Source organism: Tachyglossus aculeatus, chromosome 10, assembly GCF_015852505.1.
Source record: "Tachyglossus aculeatus isolate mTacAcu1 chromosome 10, mTacAcu1.pri, whole genome shotgun sequence".
Classification (NCBI taxonomy): domain Eukaryota; kingdom Metazoa; phylum Chordata; class Mammalia; order Monotremata; family Tachyglossidae; genus Tachyglossus; species Tachyglossus aculeatus.
The window spans coordinates 10669288-10691444 of record NC_052075.1 but is presented as its reverse complement, the minus strand read 5'-3'; the positions used below and the strand labels follow the sequence as shown (position 1 = coordinate 10691444).

General features: G+C 41.9%; 1 protein-coding gene across 1 annotated transcript in view; it reads right to left on the bottom strand.

Annotated features, from left to right (window-relative positions):
• ZCCHC4 (zinc finger CCHC-type containing 4) overlaps positions 1 to 22157 on the bottom strand; it is a 40181-nt gene that overhangs the window by 6195 nt on the left and 11829 nt on the right. The window contains 9 exon segments of the mRNA XM_038751944.1: positions 231 to 375; positions 954 to 1005; positions 3127 to 3202; positions 3411 to 3532; positions 7177 to 7277; positions 8260 to 8410; positions 12009 to 12081; positions 19135 to 19215; positions 20013 to 20288. Coding sequence (XP_038607872.1) covers positions 231 to 375; positions 954 to 1005; positions 3127 to 3202; positions 3411 to 3532; positions 7177 to 7277; positions 8260 to 8410; positions 12009 to 12081; positions 19135 to 19215; positions 20013 to 20288 — 1077 coding nt within the window.

Below are 22157 nucleotides of genomic sequence, written 5' to 3'. Positions count from 1 at the left end.
ACCTCCAGTCCTAAGCTCTTTCCACTAGCCCATGTTGCAGCTTAAAAAAATAAGTTTAGTGTCTTTCCTGTCACGTTGAAACGATGCTAGAGATAGTTCATTTGCCACGCACGGATTCCCCTAACTACTCACGGTTAGAGCGGCAACTTTACCGCTCACCCTTTGAAAAAATCACTGAGAAAAGAATGCCTCCTGGCATTGCTTCTCGTAAGTAAAACGACGATACTCACTTGTTGGTCTTCTTAAGTTTGGAGCGATTAGGACACGTTCTGCACTTGTGATCTGCTTCACCACAGATGAAGCAGCCTCCTTCGGCACGCTGGCAAGCGTGACTTGGAAGAGCACAGTGACCACAAATGCTGCAGTGAGTCCAGGCTGCGAAGCAAGAATTGGATTTTAAGAGGCCACAAAAACAGATTTAATTTTATCATCCAATTTTCAGGACTGCTTGTGTTGTGGGAAAATGCTTAAAGCAGCTTATAACAGCAAATAAAACATAGAAAGAGGGCTTGGAGTTTGTACTTATGTTTTATTTGTTTAATAAACACATTAGTCTACTGTTCAAAGTAAAACTCTAAATGTTTGATAGGGAGATTGCGGTCCAACGTGGTACAATCCAACAAAACTGAATTGTGGAAAGCAACTTACTCTTTTCATTTGAAAATGATTTCTGTTCATTTCACCTTATCTACTCAAAGCATTTCCTTATGATGCAATAAAATGAGCTCCACAATTCACTTGGGTTCTGACTTTAAAAATTAAAGACTGTCAAATTCTCATGCCAGTGTGCTAAAAAACTGATTTTTAGTCAAATGAAAGCAACTTGTATTTTTGTTTTTCCACTTCTTTTTAACTACATTTTCATTTCTGCCAGGCTTCATTCACTACATGGTTGTGAAACTAACAAATATGCATGTATTTCTATCCTAAGATAAACATGTTTTAATACTTACAAGGCTTCACACATTTTTTGCAAAGGAAGCAATGATGCCATCGTCTTCCATCCTATCAAATATTGGGGGGAAAATCATGGGTAAATTGACACAAGAATTTGTAATTCTACAAACGTAAGTTAAAATAAACTTTGCAAAATACTATTTATTTCTCTGTCCTGCTAAGTTTCTATATTTAGCAATGAAATATTTTGGTGAGTATAATCAAATGCCTATGACACAAGTTTTATAAATAAAGCATAATTTAATTTGGAGATGAATTTGTTCTCTTTTTTTTCTTATGGCATTTATTATTTACTGTGTGCATAGCACTGTACTGAATGCTTGGGAACGTACAAAACATCAGAGTTGGTAGATGTGATCCGTGCCCTCCAGGTGCTTACAACCTACAGGAAATAAGTATAATAGATTGGGTTGTACCCTGTTTTCAAAGATGCTAAAACACAGGCTGAAATTAAATTCTAAATCAACTGAAAGACTATCCAGGAGCTTCGTGGTTGGAGTATACAATGGATACCTCCAAAAAGTGGCATAAGCCATCTTATGCAAGGTATTAACAGCCATAAAATTATGGGAATCGTCGCAAAGCACACTTCCCAATACATACGTCAATGAATTGGGCAGGAATCATGTCAAACAAATCTATACCATTGTACTTTCCCAAGAGCTTCACTACCGAGCTCTGAACACTCTGAGCACTCAGTAAACATGAGCCCACTGTTGGGTAGGGACTGTCTCTATATGTCGCCAACTTGTACTTCCCAAGTGCTTAGTACAGTGCTCTGCACCCAGTAAGCACTCAATAAATACGACTGATTGATTGATTAACACCGACTGTTTGATCAACAGGAATAAGTTAAACTCACTTTCTCCCCCTTTCCCAAATTCCCTCCCGTTGATAGCACTCATTCAATCATATGTACTGAGCACTTACTATGTGCAGAGCACTGTACTAAGCGCTTGGGAGAGTACAAGAATAAACAGACACATTCCCTGCCCACAACAATCTAACAGTCTAGAGGATGAGCATACTCTAATTTTTCTACTTTCCCACACTTTTAACCTTAAAGTTGATGTCTGGTTTTTCTTTTTCAGGCTTCATTCTTATCCCAAAACTTCATGGCTTCCAATTACAGCTCACATTCTATGACAATCCCTCTCCATGTCTCTTCCTCTCCTAACCAAACTGCTTTTGTAACAACCCTCCCGCCTGTCTTCTCTGCTCCAGGTAAGTAAGCCTTCATTCTCTGTTATTCAACAAACTATAGTACTTCCCTATTTTAAAACCAAATTAAAAACCCATCTCTTCCAATCGGGTCTTCTCTGATTAATTGCTCCTTCATCACTCCAATATCCCTTTAGTATATTCATTAAGCACCCAATAATGCAGATTCTCTGGATAATTGAGTTGTAATCTGACACCCGACCAAGATCTTGTCCAATTTCACCTCTCCCAGAAAATGTATGACACTCATTGTAAACTGCTCGAGGGCAGGGAACTTATGTCTTACTTCTGATGTTGTATATCAAGCGCTTATTAAAGGGCTGACTACTTAGTAGGTGCTCAATAAATACCACTGATAACTAAATTTCCAGACATGTATGGATGTTTTTGTTAATTACCTCAGTAAATGATGTTTCTTTTTTTTTTACGTTCATCTGTTTTGATCATTTGTTTCACCTCTTTCTATACTTGTGTATTTGTTCTCTCACCCCTACTCCGATTACAAAGAAGCTGCTCAAGGGCCTGGACCTCATCTTCTTCTTCCTTCGACCCTCCCCGTGGCGTGCAGTCAGTGCTCTGCGCAAGGTGAATATTTAATAAGATCCACCTGCTGACTGCCTGACAATAAACTGCTTTTACATGCCTTTTACTATTCTATCGAAACTATATAGAGACTACAGATCATTCTACCTTTAGATATACGGCAGAAATGGTGCACTAGGAGCAGGCTGCTTCTGGAAGAAAAAAATCGAGCTGTAATATCTTACCATCTGCCCTAGATCAGAGCCAGAGTGAGTGCGCAATAAGTACATGCGGAATACTAGGATTTGCAAAATCTTGATGAGCTTCCCAAAACAGAAAATGTAATAAAAAAAAACACCAAGCTATAGAAACTGTATCCATTTTTTCCTCAAAGGTAAAATAGCACTTGGACTTCTGTCACAGTACCTTAGATGTGCATGAGTTGCAGATCTCGCAATGCTGATTCTCCAAAGAAACATATCGCTGACATACGGGACAAAACCTGAAAACGGGCATCGTTAAATTAGTTTGGTGTTTACACCAAATGAGTTTTCCGCAAATCAATTTAAAGCATAAAATTATATAAAGAATATAAGTTGTCCAGAAAATATCTACAATAAATGAGTCAGCGATGACAGTCTTTGGTTTCAAATTTGTGTCACATTATTTGAAATGGATCAGGTACATTAAAGATTTTCTCAGCACCTCACCTGTAACCCTCTTCGGCAGGAAGAATGATTTTGTTTGGAGGGATATTACTGAAAATGCGCACAGGTGACTGTTTTCGACCTGTCTTTCCATGTTTATAAAGTGCATGATTATCATAGTCAACCTGGGGAGGTGAAAATGTAAAAAAAAAAAAAATTGTTTTTAATAAACATACTTAAAACACAACTTCAGGGTGTAAAAACCCACTCACATTCCAATTTACACGTTAAAGCAGGGTAGTTAAAATACACAGCATCTTTGTTGCCAGAAAATGACAAAGGACACATTCAATCGATCTCTTCTGCTCAAATGTAGGTAGCTCCAGAAAGGCTGACAAAATCGTGAGATGAACTAGAAAGTGGTGAAATGTAGTCTAATGATTTTTCCCCATCTATTGCTATTAAATGCAGCATCCTTTTCTCTAAATTTAAAATCTTTATCAATATAGCATGCTATTTTATGAGCCAATACTACAGTTAAAATTATTTCAGTTGCATATTTTGTCTCTTGATTTTCTACATGCCCTTCAAGGCACCTACCTTTTTTTTGAAAATGGCATTTGTTAAGCACTTACTATGTGCCAGGCATTTAAAGCGCTGGGGTAGACACAAGATAATCAGGTTGGACACAGCCCACGGGGCTCACAATTTTAATTCCCATTTTACAGATGAGGTAACTAAGGCACACAGAATTGAAGTGACTTGCCCAAGGCCATGCCGTTTCTCAATGAATGCTCATTATTTTATCATTTTAAAAGAACATTAATTGGGCAAACCTAGCAAACCTCTGTAGCTTGTTGGAGTTTTTTTGAGGGGGGGAGGGTTGAAGGGGTGCTAGAATGAATAGAAGTAGAAAAAACTGTCATGTGGGGGAAACGAGACAGCCAGTGGTAATAAGTATGGAATAGACTATCCAACCCACCAAACGATCAAGTGTTTATATGAAATCACAGTGCATCAATTCAGCTGCAGCTCTGATACTTAAGTTGGATTTGGTTGAAGATTTGCAGTGCTACTCATGATGCCCATGGGACTGGTTTGAAAAAAGAAAAAAAACACCCAACAAAGTCAGCAACCTGCTACTAGTAGCTTCAGTCCCCTGCTAGAATGGAGCAAGACCTCAGTGATTTTTGCTTTAATTATTTAAAAAAAAATGATTTAGAAGTTCCATGCTTGAAGGTTCAATTCCCTCGCACTGCTGACATCACTGTTCCTGTCCCGAAACCATCTTGTTTCATTTGGGATGAGAAGGGGCTGGTATCCTGATGGGCTCCTTTTCCCTTTCCCCGCCAGATAACCCTGGCATCAGTAGCACAGTGCTGCGGCAAAGATGGTCACGATAGAAAACCTGGGCAGGTTTGACTAATATGGGGATGAGCAGATTCCTCTGTCCCAGGGAATGTCCGTGTCAATAGCTACGGCAGGGAAACAGAGGGCCAGTCCTTTAACTTAATTCCTCGTGGACATCTCACTTCTCATTAGCCCCTCTGAGTGAGGAAGGGAAGGAAAAGAGGGGAAACTGAAATTACTTTCCGTCTTTTTTGCAGTTCTGGTAAGAGCTGGTGCGCAGAAGGTGAAAACTGATAAGGAACAAGCGACTTGGACATTTTTGTGGATTTCAATTATCTTAACCCCTAGTACTATGGATGCTTTGACCGCTACAATCAATTAATACTACTTACTGAGTGCTGTGTGCAGAGCACTATACCTGAGTACAAAATAGTTGGCAGATACGTTCCCTGCCTACAAGCTTACATTCTAGAGGACTCAAACAGCTCTGAGGATAATTCTTTGAGTATTACTGAACGAAACGGTGAGACGATGATCAGGTTTTAGGCTTAAGGCAGAAACACACAAAACAAGTCAACACAGTCAAAGCGGAAAAACAAAACAGTTGCCGCTATTCAGACAATGGGAGAAAGAGGGGAGAGATTCACATTTTACTCAGATACAAATTTCTCGCTTTAATCATGTTTTGGGGGTTTTCAGGTGGGGGGGCTTTATTTTTTAATAAAATTGTACCTGACTGCTATTCAGATGCAACACAACTGATGTTCATCATTCAGAAAAGAGAAACGTCATTTTAAATTAAGACCCAAAGATGCACTGAAAGAATTCAAACAGTGTTTGGGGTTGGATAAGCTAATTAGAGCCAAACAGAAAAGCTAATTAGAAATGACTTCAAAAGAGTATTTTACACTAAATAAGTCTGAATAAATCTCTGGATGTTTTTAGGCACTAAAGAATAGTATTTTGAAGAGGAACGGTTACCATTTCTATGACAAGTCTTACACAATATAAAAGACAGCAGATGGAAGAGCAAGAAAGGGAGATTCTTTACGGTTACCCTAGGAGTTAGAAAATGCTTGTGACAAGAAGGTAGTTGATGGCTTGGTTTACGGAGCCTAATTGAGATGATTATTATTTTTAAATGTGGGGCTGTTGTGCTAATCAACCATAAACATATGGTATGTAAAATGCATGCTGTTAGGGTTAATTAATGTATTTCTACCATGTATCTGTATTTCATAGCTTCAGTCTCCCATATAGCCCTCTTATGAAGTGCAGTAAAGCGAACACAATTTTGCAAATTGCACCTCTCTCCATTGGTGAAGCCGATACACCATTTCCCCTTCATTATCTCCGATATTTCATTTGCAATGATAATGAGAGGCATTTCCAGCAACGACATTTCTCCCAATGGAGCTGATTAATGGGAAGAAGCACCGTACAGCACTGAGGAAAACAGAGAATCTCCCAAATAACTTTTAATCCATAAACAAACAAGATTTTTTGTTTTTTGCCACGGCATCTGGATGGGTTAGGTTGACTGTGGTGTGTCTCTGACATCAATAAAAGCCTAAATCATGTGTTATTTTTTACCTTCCACATCCCCTGGAGCACAGCACAGCACAACATAGAAGAAGTTTAGCCTAGTGGATAGAGCAAGGGCCCGAGAGTCAGGATCTGGGTTCTAATCCTGGCTTGGCCACCTGTCTGCGGTGTGACCTTCGATAAGTCACTTCACTTCTCTGTGATTCAATTCTCTCATCTGTAAAATGGGGATTAAGACTGTGAGCCCCATGTGGGACAGGGACTGTGTCCAACCTGATAAGCTTGAATCTACCCCAGTGCTTAGTACAGTACCTGGTACATAGTAAGCGCTTAACAAATACCATTTTTTTAAAAAAATCTACCAAGATTCAATTTAAGGCTGCCTGTTGGAAGCCAACTCCTCTATTTAGCTGGATCGATGACTTCGTTGATGTCCACTGAAAGAGATTTATGGTAGCCACAGGGTTCTATGGATTTCTGTCAGCATGGGCCGTGATAGAGGGGAGATTGAGGAGAAGGAGAAACCTTCAAGGGTAGGATGCAAGATTTCATTGAAAAGATTTGAATGAAGGGAGAGAAGCGTCAGGCACAAAGTGAGGAGGGAGATGAGGAAAGACCTGAAAACCCATGCATTCACTCCTCTGGACACAAGCAGGAGTTTTGCAAAGCCTGGACACTAGAAAAACTCTCTTACTCAATCGTGGGTGCTGGAATATTCCCTGCGTACCCTATCCCCCATCCCTCTGGGAGTGAGGCCAGGTTCCCCTTTGGATTCTGACAACACTGGGCCACAAATCGTAGCCTGGGCCACCAAATTAGTCATATTTTCCCTCCCTTGAACTGTCCCTCTCCCTCTTGGCCATTTTTGGCTTCTGATTTTCACGGCTCCTGGTCATTCTCCCTCAATCCTCACACGCCTGCCCACCATGATTACCTGATAATCCAGCATGCTGAAGGTTGGGAAAAACTGGAGTATGCGAGATTCAAAGAAATAGGGGAAAATCCAGAAAATGGGTAGCTCCTCACTATTATCACCTATCACACACAAAAAAGAAAATAAATGTTACATGAATATTAAGGACAAACAAAATGAATAGGATAAAGACCACCCAGCATTTGTAGGATGAAAAAGTCTTTGGGCTCAATAGTTCAACAGATACCATTACTCTTCTTCTTACTGTTATTATTATTGTTATAATTAATAGTAGCCCAAATATTCTAAGATGGGGAATGCTGAATCTGCATAGCAGTTACAACTTGCTGTTTGCTAAAGTGCCCCAGGCTTTTAGCTAATCCCTAAATAGTTCCCAAAAGTGGGTGAAGTCTACCTGAATACAGAGCTAATCTGCCTTCTGAAAAAAGGAAACAGAAATATTGAAGGAAATGTATAAAAAAGAGGAAAACGATCTAGATGCACTGAGTCATACTTTTCTTTGAAAAGACCGCTGATTACTTACAGTGTGGAAGTTTAATTGAGGCCACTAAGAACATGAACCATTCACGTCTCAAGAATTTGAAGTTGTTTCAAATTTCATAGGCTCTCATCTCCAACTCCACTATGGAGTCTAGAGCTATAGCTACCCACAGACAACCAATTAGAGGTTAATTGGGATCCTTGAGCCATATGGCCCTTACATCTGAGTTCTTCAATGCACTGGTTCAAGAGCTAACACCTACCTGTATCTTGGAAAAAATGTATGGACTCAGATGGCAATATCTGTGAAAATTTGGAAACTTACAGTGACCTGCACTTTAAGTTTCTGAAATTGGTGGACTGAGAGTGTCTCCATTTATACCACAATGCCTGCCACACACACACAAAATATCCCACTAACATTTGCTATTCACCACCTCCTCAGATAAGTTACCTATGGACAAGAAGTTACTAATATTTCAGTTCCCTTTTGTTGATTATTTCATGGATGCGTCGATTCAGTATTTTCCTCTGTTTAGGTTCTCACATGAATCTAGAAGCAAACAGTATTTACTTTCCTTCCAGGCTATACGGAATACCTACCACTGTCACAACCCTCTCTCCACAGAGCAATCAGCTTCCTGAACGTAAATGCCAGAGGCTCCACCAAACCACCGAAAGGAGGGTCCGTCACCATAATGACTCCTGAGCCTTTGTCTTCCTGTAGAAATTTTCGGCAGATTTCCAAGGAAGCCTAGAAGAGAGAAGGGTAAATTTCCCCAAATTGAAGGACAGGTTAGAATGGACACTCTTTGAAGACGACAGGAACATCGGTGGTGGTAATCAATCATATGTATTGAGCACTTACTGTGTGCAGAGCACTGTACTAAGTGCCTGTGGCAGCATATGTTCGGTTCACCTAGCATCTATACAAGCTTCGACAGTAGTGGGCTGAAGGATTCCCTTGGCTAACATTATCCGAGAACCTCCAAAGGCCATACCCATTGGAGGGCCACATTTTTCAGATCAAAATTGGATTTTCTCTGCTAAGCTAGAAGTGAATTTTATTGGCCGTAGCACATCAAAAATATTTGCTTTCCGGTTTCCTCATTGCCACGAATCAACTGTATCTTATCTAGACTTAAGATTAATTTGTCTTCAGTGCATCCTGGATCAATGAGAATTCTAAAATTAACCAAAAAAAACCCCACTCACTTGAAATACAATGCCTGCATTCTACATTAAATCTTTCACTCATTGTACTACATTAAGGAAGATTTCTGTTTATCCTGTGCAGGCACATAAAAATACATGAACTCACGGTTTTATTTGTCCACAAAACTATGTTTCAGGAACAGGGCACTACCCATTGCAACATCATTTCACAGCACTTTACACAGTAGTTTCCTATTAATTACAAAGTTAACACTTGACGTGCATTGTAATATTTATACAGCGGAGAGTACACTTAACGGGAAAAGTTACGCATTAAAAGCTGCACCTGTATTAAGTCCTTGATCAACTTACTTTACAACACTTTTCCACTCTCCAGCATAAGGGTGAGCCAACATTTAGGAATCTACAAAATTGGGCTTAAGTTTCAGAGGACTGGGTACACACTGTACATTACAACAGGAACCGTTCAAAGCTGAAGCAGATTTAGAAGAGGCACTTGATCAAAGGAGAAACTTCACGATTCCTCGGCTGCTTCCCAGAGGAGGCTCCTTGCTACCAGTTGTGGGAATGCTAAATCGGGGAGGTTAATTATTTTCAGTCTTCCGAAAGGACTACAGAGTCACTTCTCTGCACACCCCTGGCTACGTGACCTAGATAGAACAAAGATGATGTTGGAAACCCTCCAAGTTCCACGGGGTGTGAAAATGGGCAGCCCTGGCTGTTGCCAAATTGTACTTTCCAAATGCTCAGTACAGTGCTTTGCACACAGTAAGCGTTCAATAAATATGACTGAATGAATGAATGGCTGGAGTCAAAAAATGGACAGATGTTAGTGGGGTGAATCTGGGGGAAACAGCAAGGGTTACTGTCCTCTGATTAAGGGCAGCTGAAAGGGGACATTCTACCCCCACCCTCTAGACTGGAAGCTCCTTGTGGGCAATGAATGTGCCTGTTATGTTGTCATACTGTACTCTCCCAAGCGCTTAGTACAGTGCTCTGCACACAGTTATCGCTCAATAAATATGACCGTCTGACTTGTCCTGGCACTGCCACTGGCCTTATGTTCATTGTTAGCGTGGCAGGTACAGGTTAACCCATCCCATGCCAGCATGCCAACTGCTCTTCCGAGGCCTCTACTGGTGCAGGAGGCCTGGCCAGAGCTGAAAACTTTGGCAGAACGGAAGCTCGTCTCTTTCGTTTCAGCACTCTCGCAATAACTGGGGGCGTAGAGTAAAGAATCTGGAAAAGGGCGAGGAAGCAGCCCCAAATCCTGATGAAATGACCTCGTTTCAATGATTCTGTCATTCTTTCTCATAGCTAATCACCCTGGAATACTTGAGTTTAATTTTATCCTTATATTGTTTTGGGATTCAGATTAATGGCAAAAAAAATTTTAACAATCCAGATGGGAAGGCTTTCTTTGTGTGTGTGTGTATATGTATGTATGTGTGTGCACAGCATATACACATTATACACCTATCTTTACACATGTGTATATATATGCACATTCACACACATACGAGTGAAAGAAAGGGCACTATAATCTTGCCTCAAAACATTTTCAAGTGTTGGTTTTTATATGTGAAAATGAGAACATAAATGAAATGAGTTTAGCAAACAGCTGTGAGGGAGATGACCACCAGGCAGAAATCTTCCCACTTCATCTAGCCCTAATTGCTTTTCTCCGGGTTGGGAACGAAAGTCGGCTGATGCTGTCACAGAAAAAAGGGAGCTGATGCCACAGAGTAGCTGGAAAGTAAAAGGGAGACAGGAGATCCAGTGGAAAATGTGAGGTGTGGTATGGAGTTTATTACGAAATTCCTAGCTGTCTCCCCTTACAACATAAAATAATCTCTGGGCAGCTGCAAAATGAACTCTACCATGCCTGTAAATAGCAACGTCCAGGCCTAGCCTATTCCACTGATGGTAGCTGATTCAACGGGAATTACAAATATTGTAATTGACCTGGAAAAAGATGAAAAAGTGATTTCCCAAACAAGCTGCTAGATATCAAACATATATGCCAAGAAGGAAGAGCTAGGAAATTGATTTAGTTCCACTACAAAAAAAATATGTATTTCATAGATGATCTGATTTAATCATCTTTCAAAAGTAGAAAAACAAGAGATGTCTTTTAAACTCTAAATACTGTATTCTGGATCATCAGAAGCAAAATCATTCAAGTCTGTTACTCTGAGAACACACTACTGAACAGACAACTAGCACACACAATAGTTACTTTTCTTTCACTATCATTAAGATTACAGGGTTGCCTATCCATGTGATTTTATAAACTACAAATGGCTTTAAACTATACTTTGAGATGCTCAGAAATATACAAGATATACTGCAGTAACTATTAATTTGAAAAATGTTTCAAAGAAGCAGTATCAAGTAAATAATCTGATGACTACCATACTAAGTGACCTTTGTTTCTCACCTAAAATTTCTACTCAAAGTGAATTTAGTTCTTCTGAAAGGTGCTAGTTCATGGCTGCCATCAGTAATATTTTTCCTCCAGATTTGGGCTTTGAAATATCTGGGAAAAAAAACAGTCATTTTTGCTATTCCACACTAGTTGCAATTTTGAAGAAACTTGTAGTATGGGAAAATCATCATGGATAGGGAATGTGTCTGCCAACTCTGCTGTACTCTCCCAAGTGCTCAGAACAGTACACAGTAAAGCACAGAAATAAACACCACTGATTAAATAACTGATTCAATGAGAATTAATGGGTTGGGAGAGAGATGGGTCGAAGAGACCCCCATGAATAACAATCTCTGACAGATTCCTATATTATATTATCAGTAGCATATAGCATAATGCTTTTTTAACCTTTGCCACTCACTGTTTCTTTTACTATATTAAATACTGTAAAGTTGCAAGGACCCAAAGAAGCACAAAGTCCCGTATGGCTCTGTCTCAGTGAGGCTGAGACAGAAAGTGGAAAACCTCCCGTGATCCAGCTTGGCTGACCCCATGGACATGGGCATAACCATTTCTTCCCACACCACATCTCCTTTGTGCTAACACACGGATCGTGTCAACTGGAATGGTCTCGTATTGTGGGGAGAATTTTCCACAACAAACAGGAATCCCACTTGAGTCGGGCTCTGGGTCCCACCTGATCATCTTGTACCTAATCCCGGCGCTTAAGATGCTTGGTGAGCCTTACCTTCCCATCAAAGAAGTGATGGTTAAACATATTGTAATGACAGAAGTCGTCTTCGGCATAAAACTGTGAATATCTGTAAAATAACAGGAATGTTGAAGAATTTTTAAAAGCAGACGCAGCGACATTTACATTGAGCTAACGAATCAAATCAATTTTCAAAAAAGAACTACAATTACCTATTGAAAGATTTTTGGTTGTTCGCTTTCTCTTGGGGAAAACAAAAGCGCTCTCCAAATCTCTCGTTGATTTTTATTATTATTATTATAACTGTTAAGTGCTTACTATGTGCCAGGAACTGTACTAAGCACTGCGGCAGATACAAGCAAAGTGGGTTGGACACAGTCCCTGTCCCACATGTGATTCACGGTCTTAGTTCCCACTTTACAGATGAGGTAACTGAGGCACAGAGAAGTAAAGAGACTTGCTCAAAGTCCCAAAGCAGGTAAGTGGCAGAGCAGGGATTGGAACCCAGGTACTTAATAATAATAATGATAGCATTTGTTAAGCGCTTACTATGTGCAAAGCACTCTTCTAAGTGCTGGGGAGGATACAAGGTGATCAGGTTGTCCCACGTGGGGCTCACAGTCTTCATCCCTGTTTTACAGATGAGGGAACTGAGACACAGAGAAGTTAAGTGACTTGCCCAAAGTCACACAGCTGACAAGTGACGGAGCGGGGATTTGAACCCATGAGCCCTGACTCCCAAGCCCGGGCTCTTTCCACTGAGCCACGCTGCTTCTCACGGCAATGCTCTATCCTCTAAGTCACGCTGCTTCTCCACAGTCTGTTCCACAATCAGGTGGAGCACCTACTTGTAACCCCTCATTTACAGATCAATGAAAAGGCACACGGAGCCTGGGTGGTTTGCTTATCTTCACGTGGTCAGTGGCCAAGTGATGGGCACTTCTGAAACTCAGGAGTTTCAACTGGGTAATAAAGTCCCTGTGGTCCAATACCTTCTGCTTTATGCAAAATGGACTGGTTAGTAGGCCTGGATAACTCTTTACACCTTCCGCATTTAATCATTTCAGAAGATGACTTGTCAACATTTATGCTAAAAGCAGGTAATCTATTCTGAACTGGTTAACTGAAAAAATTAGTCTTTTCTGAAGAATCTAATTTTCCAAAGCTGATCACATTCTAGTGTGATCAGGGGGGCCAGGAGGTGCCACAGGCCCGCGGCACTGGCCCCAGTGAAGCTTCTCAGATGAGCAGGGTCAAGATGCAAAGGCACCTTGGGATGCAGGGAGAGGTTAGAGGGCTGGCCGTCAAGGACCCCAAAGGGAAATGGGAGTTCCTGACCCTCAGCGGGGTTCCAGTTGGTTCCAGGATTAGCCTGATCTACTTGTGGCGGGCAGGGAACGTGTCTACCCACTCTATTTTATTGTTCTCCCCCAAGTGCTTAGTACCCACGGCAAGCACTCAATAAACACGACTGACTGATTAATTTGGGCCCTCGCCAAAGCCCTGGGATTGGGTTGAGGCCCAAAGGCGGATTGCCATCTGGCAGGTATGGCAGGATCAAAAGCTCTGGAATGCTCCTGGTGGGCAGGGAGCCCATCTCCCAACTCTGTTGTATTGTGCTCTGCACACAGTAAATGCTCAATAAATACCACTGATTGATTAGTCCACAGCCACTTACCCCTTGAAGGGCCCTAATCGGTCACACCTCCCTCCTACCCTAGAAAGCTTTTAAGAGTAACAAGAACCAGGTCAGCTCCATCCATATTTGTTGATGGGGTCATTTTACTTTCAAATGAACTCTCTAGTTCCTTTAAGCAAAGCATACGTAGGAAAGTTGCCGACATAATTTCAGCCACATTTGAGTAACAAAGGCTATTAAAAAACACAAGTGAACACATGGATAAATCATTCATTGAAGCCAGTTGATTTAAATCTATTTTCTTCACACAATAAAGGACTACCCGGTTTCTCCGAAGAACAATCAAGATATCACAGATGGGGATATTTAGGGGTCCATTTTATCATCTATGAAATGCTGGCCTTTCAAAACTACAGATAAATGCCTACTGTGCTTTCTTCAACTTCGTTCATGCAGAAATTACGATAATAATCTATGAGGTTTCCAATTTTAAAACCTTGAAATAGTTGCTGAATAAAATGCTTCCTTTTGGACACTGAAAACACCTTATCATTCTTTTTGACCTAAACTTCATGGCCAGGATCATCACTGTCATCATCACCAATATTTACTTAGTGCTTTCTCTGGGCAGAGCACAGCAGTTTCCCATCCATGTGTTCCTTCTGCACTTCGTACAGTGATTTCCACACAGTAGGCATTTATTTATTACTACTACTAAGCACTCGGGAACATAAAACCTATTCTATTTATTTTATTTTGTTAGTATGTTTGGTTTTGTTCTCTGTCACCCCCTTCTAGACTGTGAGCCCACTGTTGGGTAGGGACTGTCTCTATATGTTGCCAGCTTGTACTTCCCAAGCGCTTAATACAGTGCTCTGCACACAGTAAGCACTCAATAAATATGATTGATTGATTGATTAATAAAATAGAGGAAGAAAAAAACAATCCCTCCCCTCAAGTAGCTTCCAGCTTGATGGGGGATGTCAGAAAGCTGCCATCATATGGAAGCAGTGTGGCCTCGTGGACAAAGCACAGGCTTCGGGAGCCAGAGGACCTGGGATCTAATTCCGGCTCTGCCATTTGCCCTTAACTTCTCTGTGCCTCAGTTTCCTCAACTGCAAAATGGGGATTCGATCTCTGTTCTCCTTCCTACTTACACTGGGGGCCCCATGGGAGACCAGGACTGTAACTGGCCTGATTAGTCTGTATCTAACCCACTGCTTAGAACAATACTTGACGTTTAACATATACAAAAAAGAAACGAACAAAAAACTGGGATGTGCTTCCAGAAGATCTCTACCTACAGGAACCCCACTAAAAAATCCAAGGAACACTGGCTATTTCGGCAGGTCGAGTCCCACATCGCCCTCAGAGCCAGAAGTTACCTGCCATCCAGGAAGAGAATCACCAGGGACAAAGTGGGCAAGTCTAGAGAGTCGGGGGCTGGGAAGGGGCACATGGGCATATAGAAGGTCCGAGAATTGTGAAAGTGGGAAGGCACTGGCGTGTCAGGGATTCAGGGAGCAAAAGCACAGTTGGGTGGGCAAACACAGGGGAGCTGGATGAAAAGATTCCCTGAGTGAATGTTCCGGAGACGATGATGACGACGACAGGGGCGATGTGGAGGAATTTAAATTTTGCAAAGAAATAACCAAAGAGTTATGGTATGGTACCTGGAATAATGGCCCCCTGCAAACTTTTCTTGGAAAACTAATGTACCTTTTTTAAAGGAAGGTACATCCAAAAAAGGAAACTGCACAACTCCCCTCAACAACACTTCCAATCTGGAAATGTTACCCTCCCACAATTTCAGCTCATTTCCTCTTCTACAGCAGTCACTGAAAAAGGAGGATAGTTGGTCACTGTCTTCTACAAATATCCCTTGACATATTTGCCAAATAGGTGGAAATCGAATAATATTCAATAAACATACATTTGTACCAAGGGGACTCAGAAGTCTATGATAGGAAAATATTAAAAAAGCTGGTTTCAGGCAAGGCTCATGCCAGTGAGGAATTGACTATAACTGTAAATCAGCACTCTATAAACCCCTGCTTCCTTAAATTAGAAAAATTCTCCACAAAAAGAACCCCCTAAAAAATGAATGGTCAAATAATTTTGCACCTGGAGAACTCAATTTGAAAACCAAGGGCTCTAGGGAAGGAAGGACATCAGACATAAGCTACTTTTGTTTGCAAAGTCCTGGCGAATGGGATTGTTTCGCTGCGTTCTTTTACTTCATCAGCACTTCTCTATCTTCCTCTTTCCAAACCCCCAAAGGCAGTAAATGCCATTTTTATGAATGATCAGATTCCTTAAAAATCCCAACCCTGGCAGCTTGAGACACCTGGACTGGAAGCCACAGCAGGCAGTGACAGGCCAAGAGCGGAGACTTCAACATTGAGCTTTCATCAAGAAATAAACAAGTGAGCATAATTACTCATATTTTAAATTATGACAAATCTCCCAGTAGTGCCCTCTTCAAATGAAATTGGCCACCAAGAATTATTCTCTCCACTGAATAAGCCAAACAAAACCAATCAAGGATGAATGCACTACAAAACGGCTCCAAAGGACGTCCATTCATTTAATTTGGCCATTCGTTCTCTTTAAATAAGAGTCGGCTCCCGAATGTGAAACCCGCATTCGGCTCAGGAAATGTAATCAGGAACTGAGTGGAATTAGTTCACGAGATCAACCTAAGAGATTCGTCTTTTTAAAATAACTATAGTCAGTTGATAGTTTGCAAAATATGGTTTCGTATCCCCCGTCACCAATTTGTGAGTCACCAATTAGAGTCTGAGGAAATCAGTCTTGGCCAATATTAGCCTTTCATCCTTTCCCCTAAAATGGTGTCTTTATGCCACTTTGGGATTGAGCCATCCGGCCTCTGTGGTGGCCCACGGAGCTACCGGTTGTGGGGGGCAGCAGCGTAGTGCAGGAGGGTCTCCATCCCCACTCGGTGGTGACCCTCTCTCCCTCCCTCCCCTTCTCCCCACAGATTCTGGGGTGAATGTGAGGTCCGCAGATTGTGGAGCTGCCATCTCCAGCCCGATTGTGGCAGCAGACGGTAGACTGCAAGCTCCTTGTGGGCAGGGAACTGGTCTACCAACTCTGCTGCACTATATTCTCCCTAGCGCTTAGGAGAGGGCCCTGCACAATTAAGCACCCAATAAATACCAGAGTTTTTCCTGATCGACTGCCTGGCGGTTGGGTGGGCAGCCAAATGGGGGCGGCTGCTGTGGGGCTCCACCGTGGGGAAAGCGAAGTCATCGGAAGCGCTGCCGGTGCTCATCCTGGGGCTCCTGAACAAACAAATCTGAATGCTCCAGGGAGGGGAGATCGACGTTGGAAAGGGGGAGGAACTGGACAGATGCTTGGGAAGCAAGCCAGCCTGCAAGGCATGCTATTAGGAGACAAGCGACCCCTTGCACCTCATAAAAGGGCTACTTTGCGGACAAAAATGGATGCTGAGGGCCCTAGGAGAAGGAAACTGAAGCCAAAATATCATTAAGCAGTGCGGCTGGAAGTCCCCAATCCAACAGCCCTTGACACCTGTCCACATGTTTTGTTCTGTTGTCTGTTTCCCCCTTCAAGACTGTGATCCCGTTGTTGGGTAGGGACCGTCTCTATATGATGCCAACTTGTACTTCCCAAGCGCTTAGTACAGTGCTCTGCATACAGTAAGCGCTCAATAAATACGATTGCATGCATGAATGAATGAATGAATCAGCCAATCAATGGTATTTATCGAGCACCTACTGTATGCAGAGCACTGTACTAAGCGCTTGGGAACACTCAATACAATGGAGTTGGTAGATATTATCCCTGCCCACAAGGAGCTTAACAGGAAGTTCCTGCCAATTTGGGATTTCTCATGGCACATTCCTGGGGGTGCAGTCTGGCTTCTAGAGCATATCTTCATCTCAAGTCTGATTGGTGGGGAAATCAGAATCAGAATCACACTCAAAACTCAGAAAAGCAATGTGGTCTAATGGATAGATAATGGGCCTGGGAATCAGAAGGACCTGGGTTCTAATCCTGGCTCCACCACTCTGCTGCGTGACCATGGATAACTCACTTCACTTCCTTGGGCCTCAGTTAGCTCATCTGAAAAATGGGGATTAGGACTGTGAGCCCCATGTGAGACATAGACCATGTTCAACTTTATTACCTTATATCTATCTCAGCTCTTAGTACAGTATCTGGCACATAGTAAACACTTAACAAATCCATAAAAAAAACAAGCAACACAAAAAACCTCACTACACAATTGCAGCCATCACTAGCAAAGACATTACGCTGGGCAACACAAGCTTAGAAGCAGATGCCCCTCACTACAGGACTCAGGCATTCCTGGGCAAGGACCCTGGTTCTGTTACTGATATTATACGGTCCTGAAAAAGTCTCTTAACCTGCTACAAGAAACACTGCTACTGAGCAGCCTCAAAATGACACTGAGGGGATCCATCCATTCTCTTTAGACCAGAAGCTCGCTGTGAGCAGGGAATGTGTCTTTCAACTCTGTTATACCATACTCTCCCAAGTACTTAGTGAAGTGCTCTGCATACAGTAAGCGCTCAATAAATATCACTGATTACTTACAATTGATTGATATGGACTTTGAAGTCCTTTTAAAAAAGGCCAAAGAGTCACCTGAAAGTCACTCTTACCTGCAGAGGGAGAATCTAATTTTTGAAAATGTTTGGACAGCCACTGACAGCTGAAAAAGGAAAAGCCTAACCTGTTCGAGACAGATTTATGAAAACCCAGATACAACTCTCCAGTGGCATTTTCCAGATGGGAAAATGGGGGTGGAAGGAAATCATCAGTGCAGACCGCCGCAGAACGCTGGGCGTCAGGATGAGAATTCTGACTACATATCTATTCTATTTATTTTATTTTGTTAGTATGTTTGGTTCTGTTCTCTGTCTCCCCCTTTTAGACTGTGAGCCCACTGTTGGGTAGGGACTGTCTCTATATGTTGCCAATTTGTACTACCCAAGCGCTTAGTACAGTGCTCTGCACATAGTAAGCGCTCAATAAATACGATTGATGATGATGATGATTACGGGGGCGGGAAAGGGTGTCAATAGTGCCAATCCACCTTCGGGTGGAACGACGGCAGTCTCACCCCACCAAACCCAGTGCTAATGTCAGGAGTAACTGAAGAAGAAGAAGAAACCTCACTCGGTAGGAATTAAACTTCAAGATAAATGGAAACGGTCAACAAGCACGATTAGCTTGAAAAACAGAATGCGGCTGGATTGGTCGGCGGGGCAGGTTAGGGAAGGTCCAAAAATCTACTCTGCTGCCTTGCGGGATTTAAAATACAGTAGGGCAAGAGCTGGGCATTGCATCAGACACCAAAAAGCTTTCGCTCATGAACAACCCCACCCTCTAAATCACAGCTGGGATGGGGTATGCAGATAATACAGAACTAAGTCAAGAAACACTGTGCAAAACAAGAGGCGAGGAGAAAAAAAAACCCAACAACTTAAATATTACACCTTGTAAACTTACCTAAAATCAATATCCAGCAGGAGGCTTTTTACGCCAGACTCCTTGTCGCCCGATGCTTTCAATCTGATCAGCTCGTGTAGCCTGAAGCAATTAATGAAAACAATTTAATAATAAATTACAAACACCCATCAGCTGGGCCCAGCAAAATAGTCAAGAATGACTGAGGCTCTTCTTCCAACCACATCTGATTCGCTGGAGCTTTCAGATGAAATAAGCACTGGAATTTGGCAAGCTCACTTTACAAAAATCAATCTCCATTATCTTAATGCTTAAAGGTGACCGTATTTCCTGATGTGAAAAACAAAACCCCCAAATTGGAAACAGGAACAAGCTTTTTTTTTTTTTTAAAAAAAAAAAGGCTATTCAGTAAAATGCCTATTTTGTTTATTAATACTCTGCATTTTCTAGGCTTTCTTTCTTTGGGTCGAGGTGGCCACAGCGTGCCGTGTAATTTCACATCATGCTGTGCCAGCTCAGCATGCCTTTTTTTTAATGCTTCCACTATTATCTTGCTTTCTTGAGGGACACCGAAGCCTTGCCTGGGAAATATAGTTCAGGCCCTGCTGGGTTAAAATATTTTAATGCAGAGCATCCTGGACTATGTCTTCTGTGGGCAATGGACTGAGAGGGGGGAGAAGGGGAGGGAGAGGGGGGTGTAAAATGGAGATTCAACACCTGGTCTCCCTCCTATTCGGACTAGGAGCTTCCCGTGGCCTGTTCCAGCATTTAGAACAGTGCTTGACACATACTTACAAGTGCTTGACAAAGACCACATCACAATAACCATCATGACTTCCTAGAAAAGCCATTTGTCTTTTCCCCATTTCCCCGGATCTCTCTAAAAGGGAGACGACAAAGCGGAATTTGGGGTGTTGTACCTTGGTGTTCCCACAGAGAGAACTCTTTTGAATCCGAGGGTAGAAACTAAGTCTACCAAGAACTGACAGCTTCTGTCAGCAAACAAATACTGAGCGTTTGTCTTCTTGTTCTCCAGAGGATACAGTAGTTGACTGGGCCTTTTTAACTGGGCAGTAGAAATGTCCCCAAGTACATGATGCTCTGAGTGCGTCTCCCAATCATCCGGCAGCAGCAGCTGTTGACAATTCTGGCAAAACTTCCTTCGGGAAAGGGGTAGTTGAATAAATTTCCAGTACCTTCAAAACCAGAAGTATGAAAAAATAGTTAGGCTTGTACTTCTCTAAAAGAGAATATATTTTTTCCTATTGTGAATAGTCAAATGCTCAGAGTTTGCTTTTTAGTTCGTATCTGTCTTTTCTCTGAAAAAGTAGAACAGCAAATAGCAGATAAAGAAGAAAAGAAATCTGAGAAATATTGGCCTCGGTTTATGGCTGAGAAGAACTACACGGTAGAAAAGAATCAGCAATTTTATAAGAAAGGAGATGCTCCAATTTAGCCAGTGAATGACGATCAATATCCATTTCAAATGTGAATTTAATATATTAGTCAAACAACATTAAGGTCACCATTACTACTATAATGTTAGGTCTATTGACAAATCCATGGATTTCTGGCTTTAGAGTGTTAAGCAGACTACCTCCATGGAATAGTCATTACAAAATGAAAAGTTAAGATCATTCTTCAAATTCTTACGATGCACCAGCAAGAAAAATCACCTTCTAAGGAAAAGATGCTGGCTACAAAGCGATTCTCTTCTCAGCGATGTTATACTGATGAAGACCAATTAAAGCATGATCATCCCGGCTCCTTCCAAAATGAAAGGCACGGTCCATAATCTAGAAATATGTCAGAAGACTTTTTTAAAGATATGGTCTTGACCAGTAGTCACGAATTTGATTTCTTATTTTCCTCCTTATACGGTTTACCAGAGTCAGCATGATTCCTATTGAGCTTGGGTGAAGAAAACTGAAGAAAGAACACATCAGTCAATGAGCCCAATTCTCCTAGAGACTGAAGCTGCTCTCTAGGCATTTTGGGGAGAGTATTTATTATTAGCAACCTCAGGGAGGGGGTGTTTAGTGCATTGCTCTAGTGTGTGCCCCTGAAACCAACAGAGGGGCACAGGTGGCCACGAGGCACTAGATAAAACAACTTAAGCGACCTCTCATTCAGTCTCTGACAATGACACCATATGAAGGAACTATATGACGGCTGCTCTTTTCCATCCACCTTCACGGTCTGGGGTGCTCCATGCCATCTAACATGCCTAACACTCCTCATCTAAGGAAGGAAAAGGTGATCTGAATGATTGAGACACCCCCATCTCTCTTTCTCTCTCTCACATAGCCACGTCACAAGCATCGAAGTGTTCTGAAAATTCCTGTGATTTCAGTGGAATCAATTCCCGAAACCCCATGGGGAACAAAGGATCGGGGAACTTCTTGTAGAGTCAATCAATCAATCACATTTATTGAGTGCTTACGATGTGCAGAGAACTGTACTAAGTGCTTGAGAGGGTATAATCAGAGAAGCAGCGTGGCTCCGTGGAAAGAACACAGGCTTTGGAACAGAGGTCATGGGTTCAAATCCCGGTTCCGCCAACTGTCAGCTGTGTGACTTTGGGCAAGTCGCTTAACTTCTCTGTGCCTCAGTTACCTCACCTGTAAAATGGGGATGAAGACTGTGAGCCCCCCATGGGACAACTTGATCACCTTGTAACCTTCCCAGCACTTAGAACAGTGCTTTGCATTTAGTAAGCGCTCAATAAAAGCCATCATTATTATTATTATTATTATAATACAACATAATTAATAGACACATTCCCTGCCCATCATGAGCTTACAGTCTGGAGGGGGAGACAGACATTAATATGAATAAATAATCTGTAATATATAATTTCTAGATATGTACATACGTGCTGTGGGGTTGGGGGTGGGGCAAATATCAAGTGCCCAAAGGACAAAGTTTGAAGTCCATAGACAACGCAGGAGAGCGAGCCGAGGAAAAGAGGACTTCATCGGGGAAGGCCTTTTGGAGAAGATGTGACCTTAACAATAATAATAATGGCATTTATTAAGCGCTTACTATGTGCAAAGGGAAGGGGG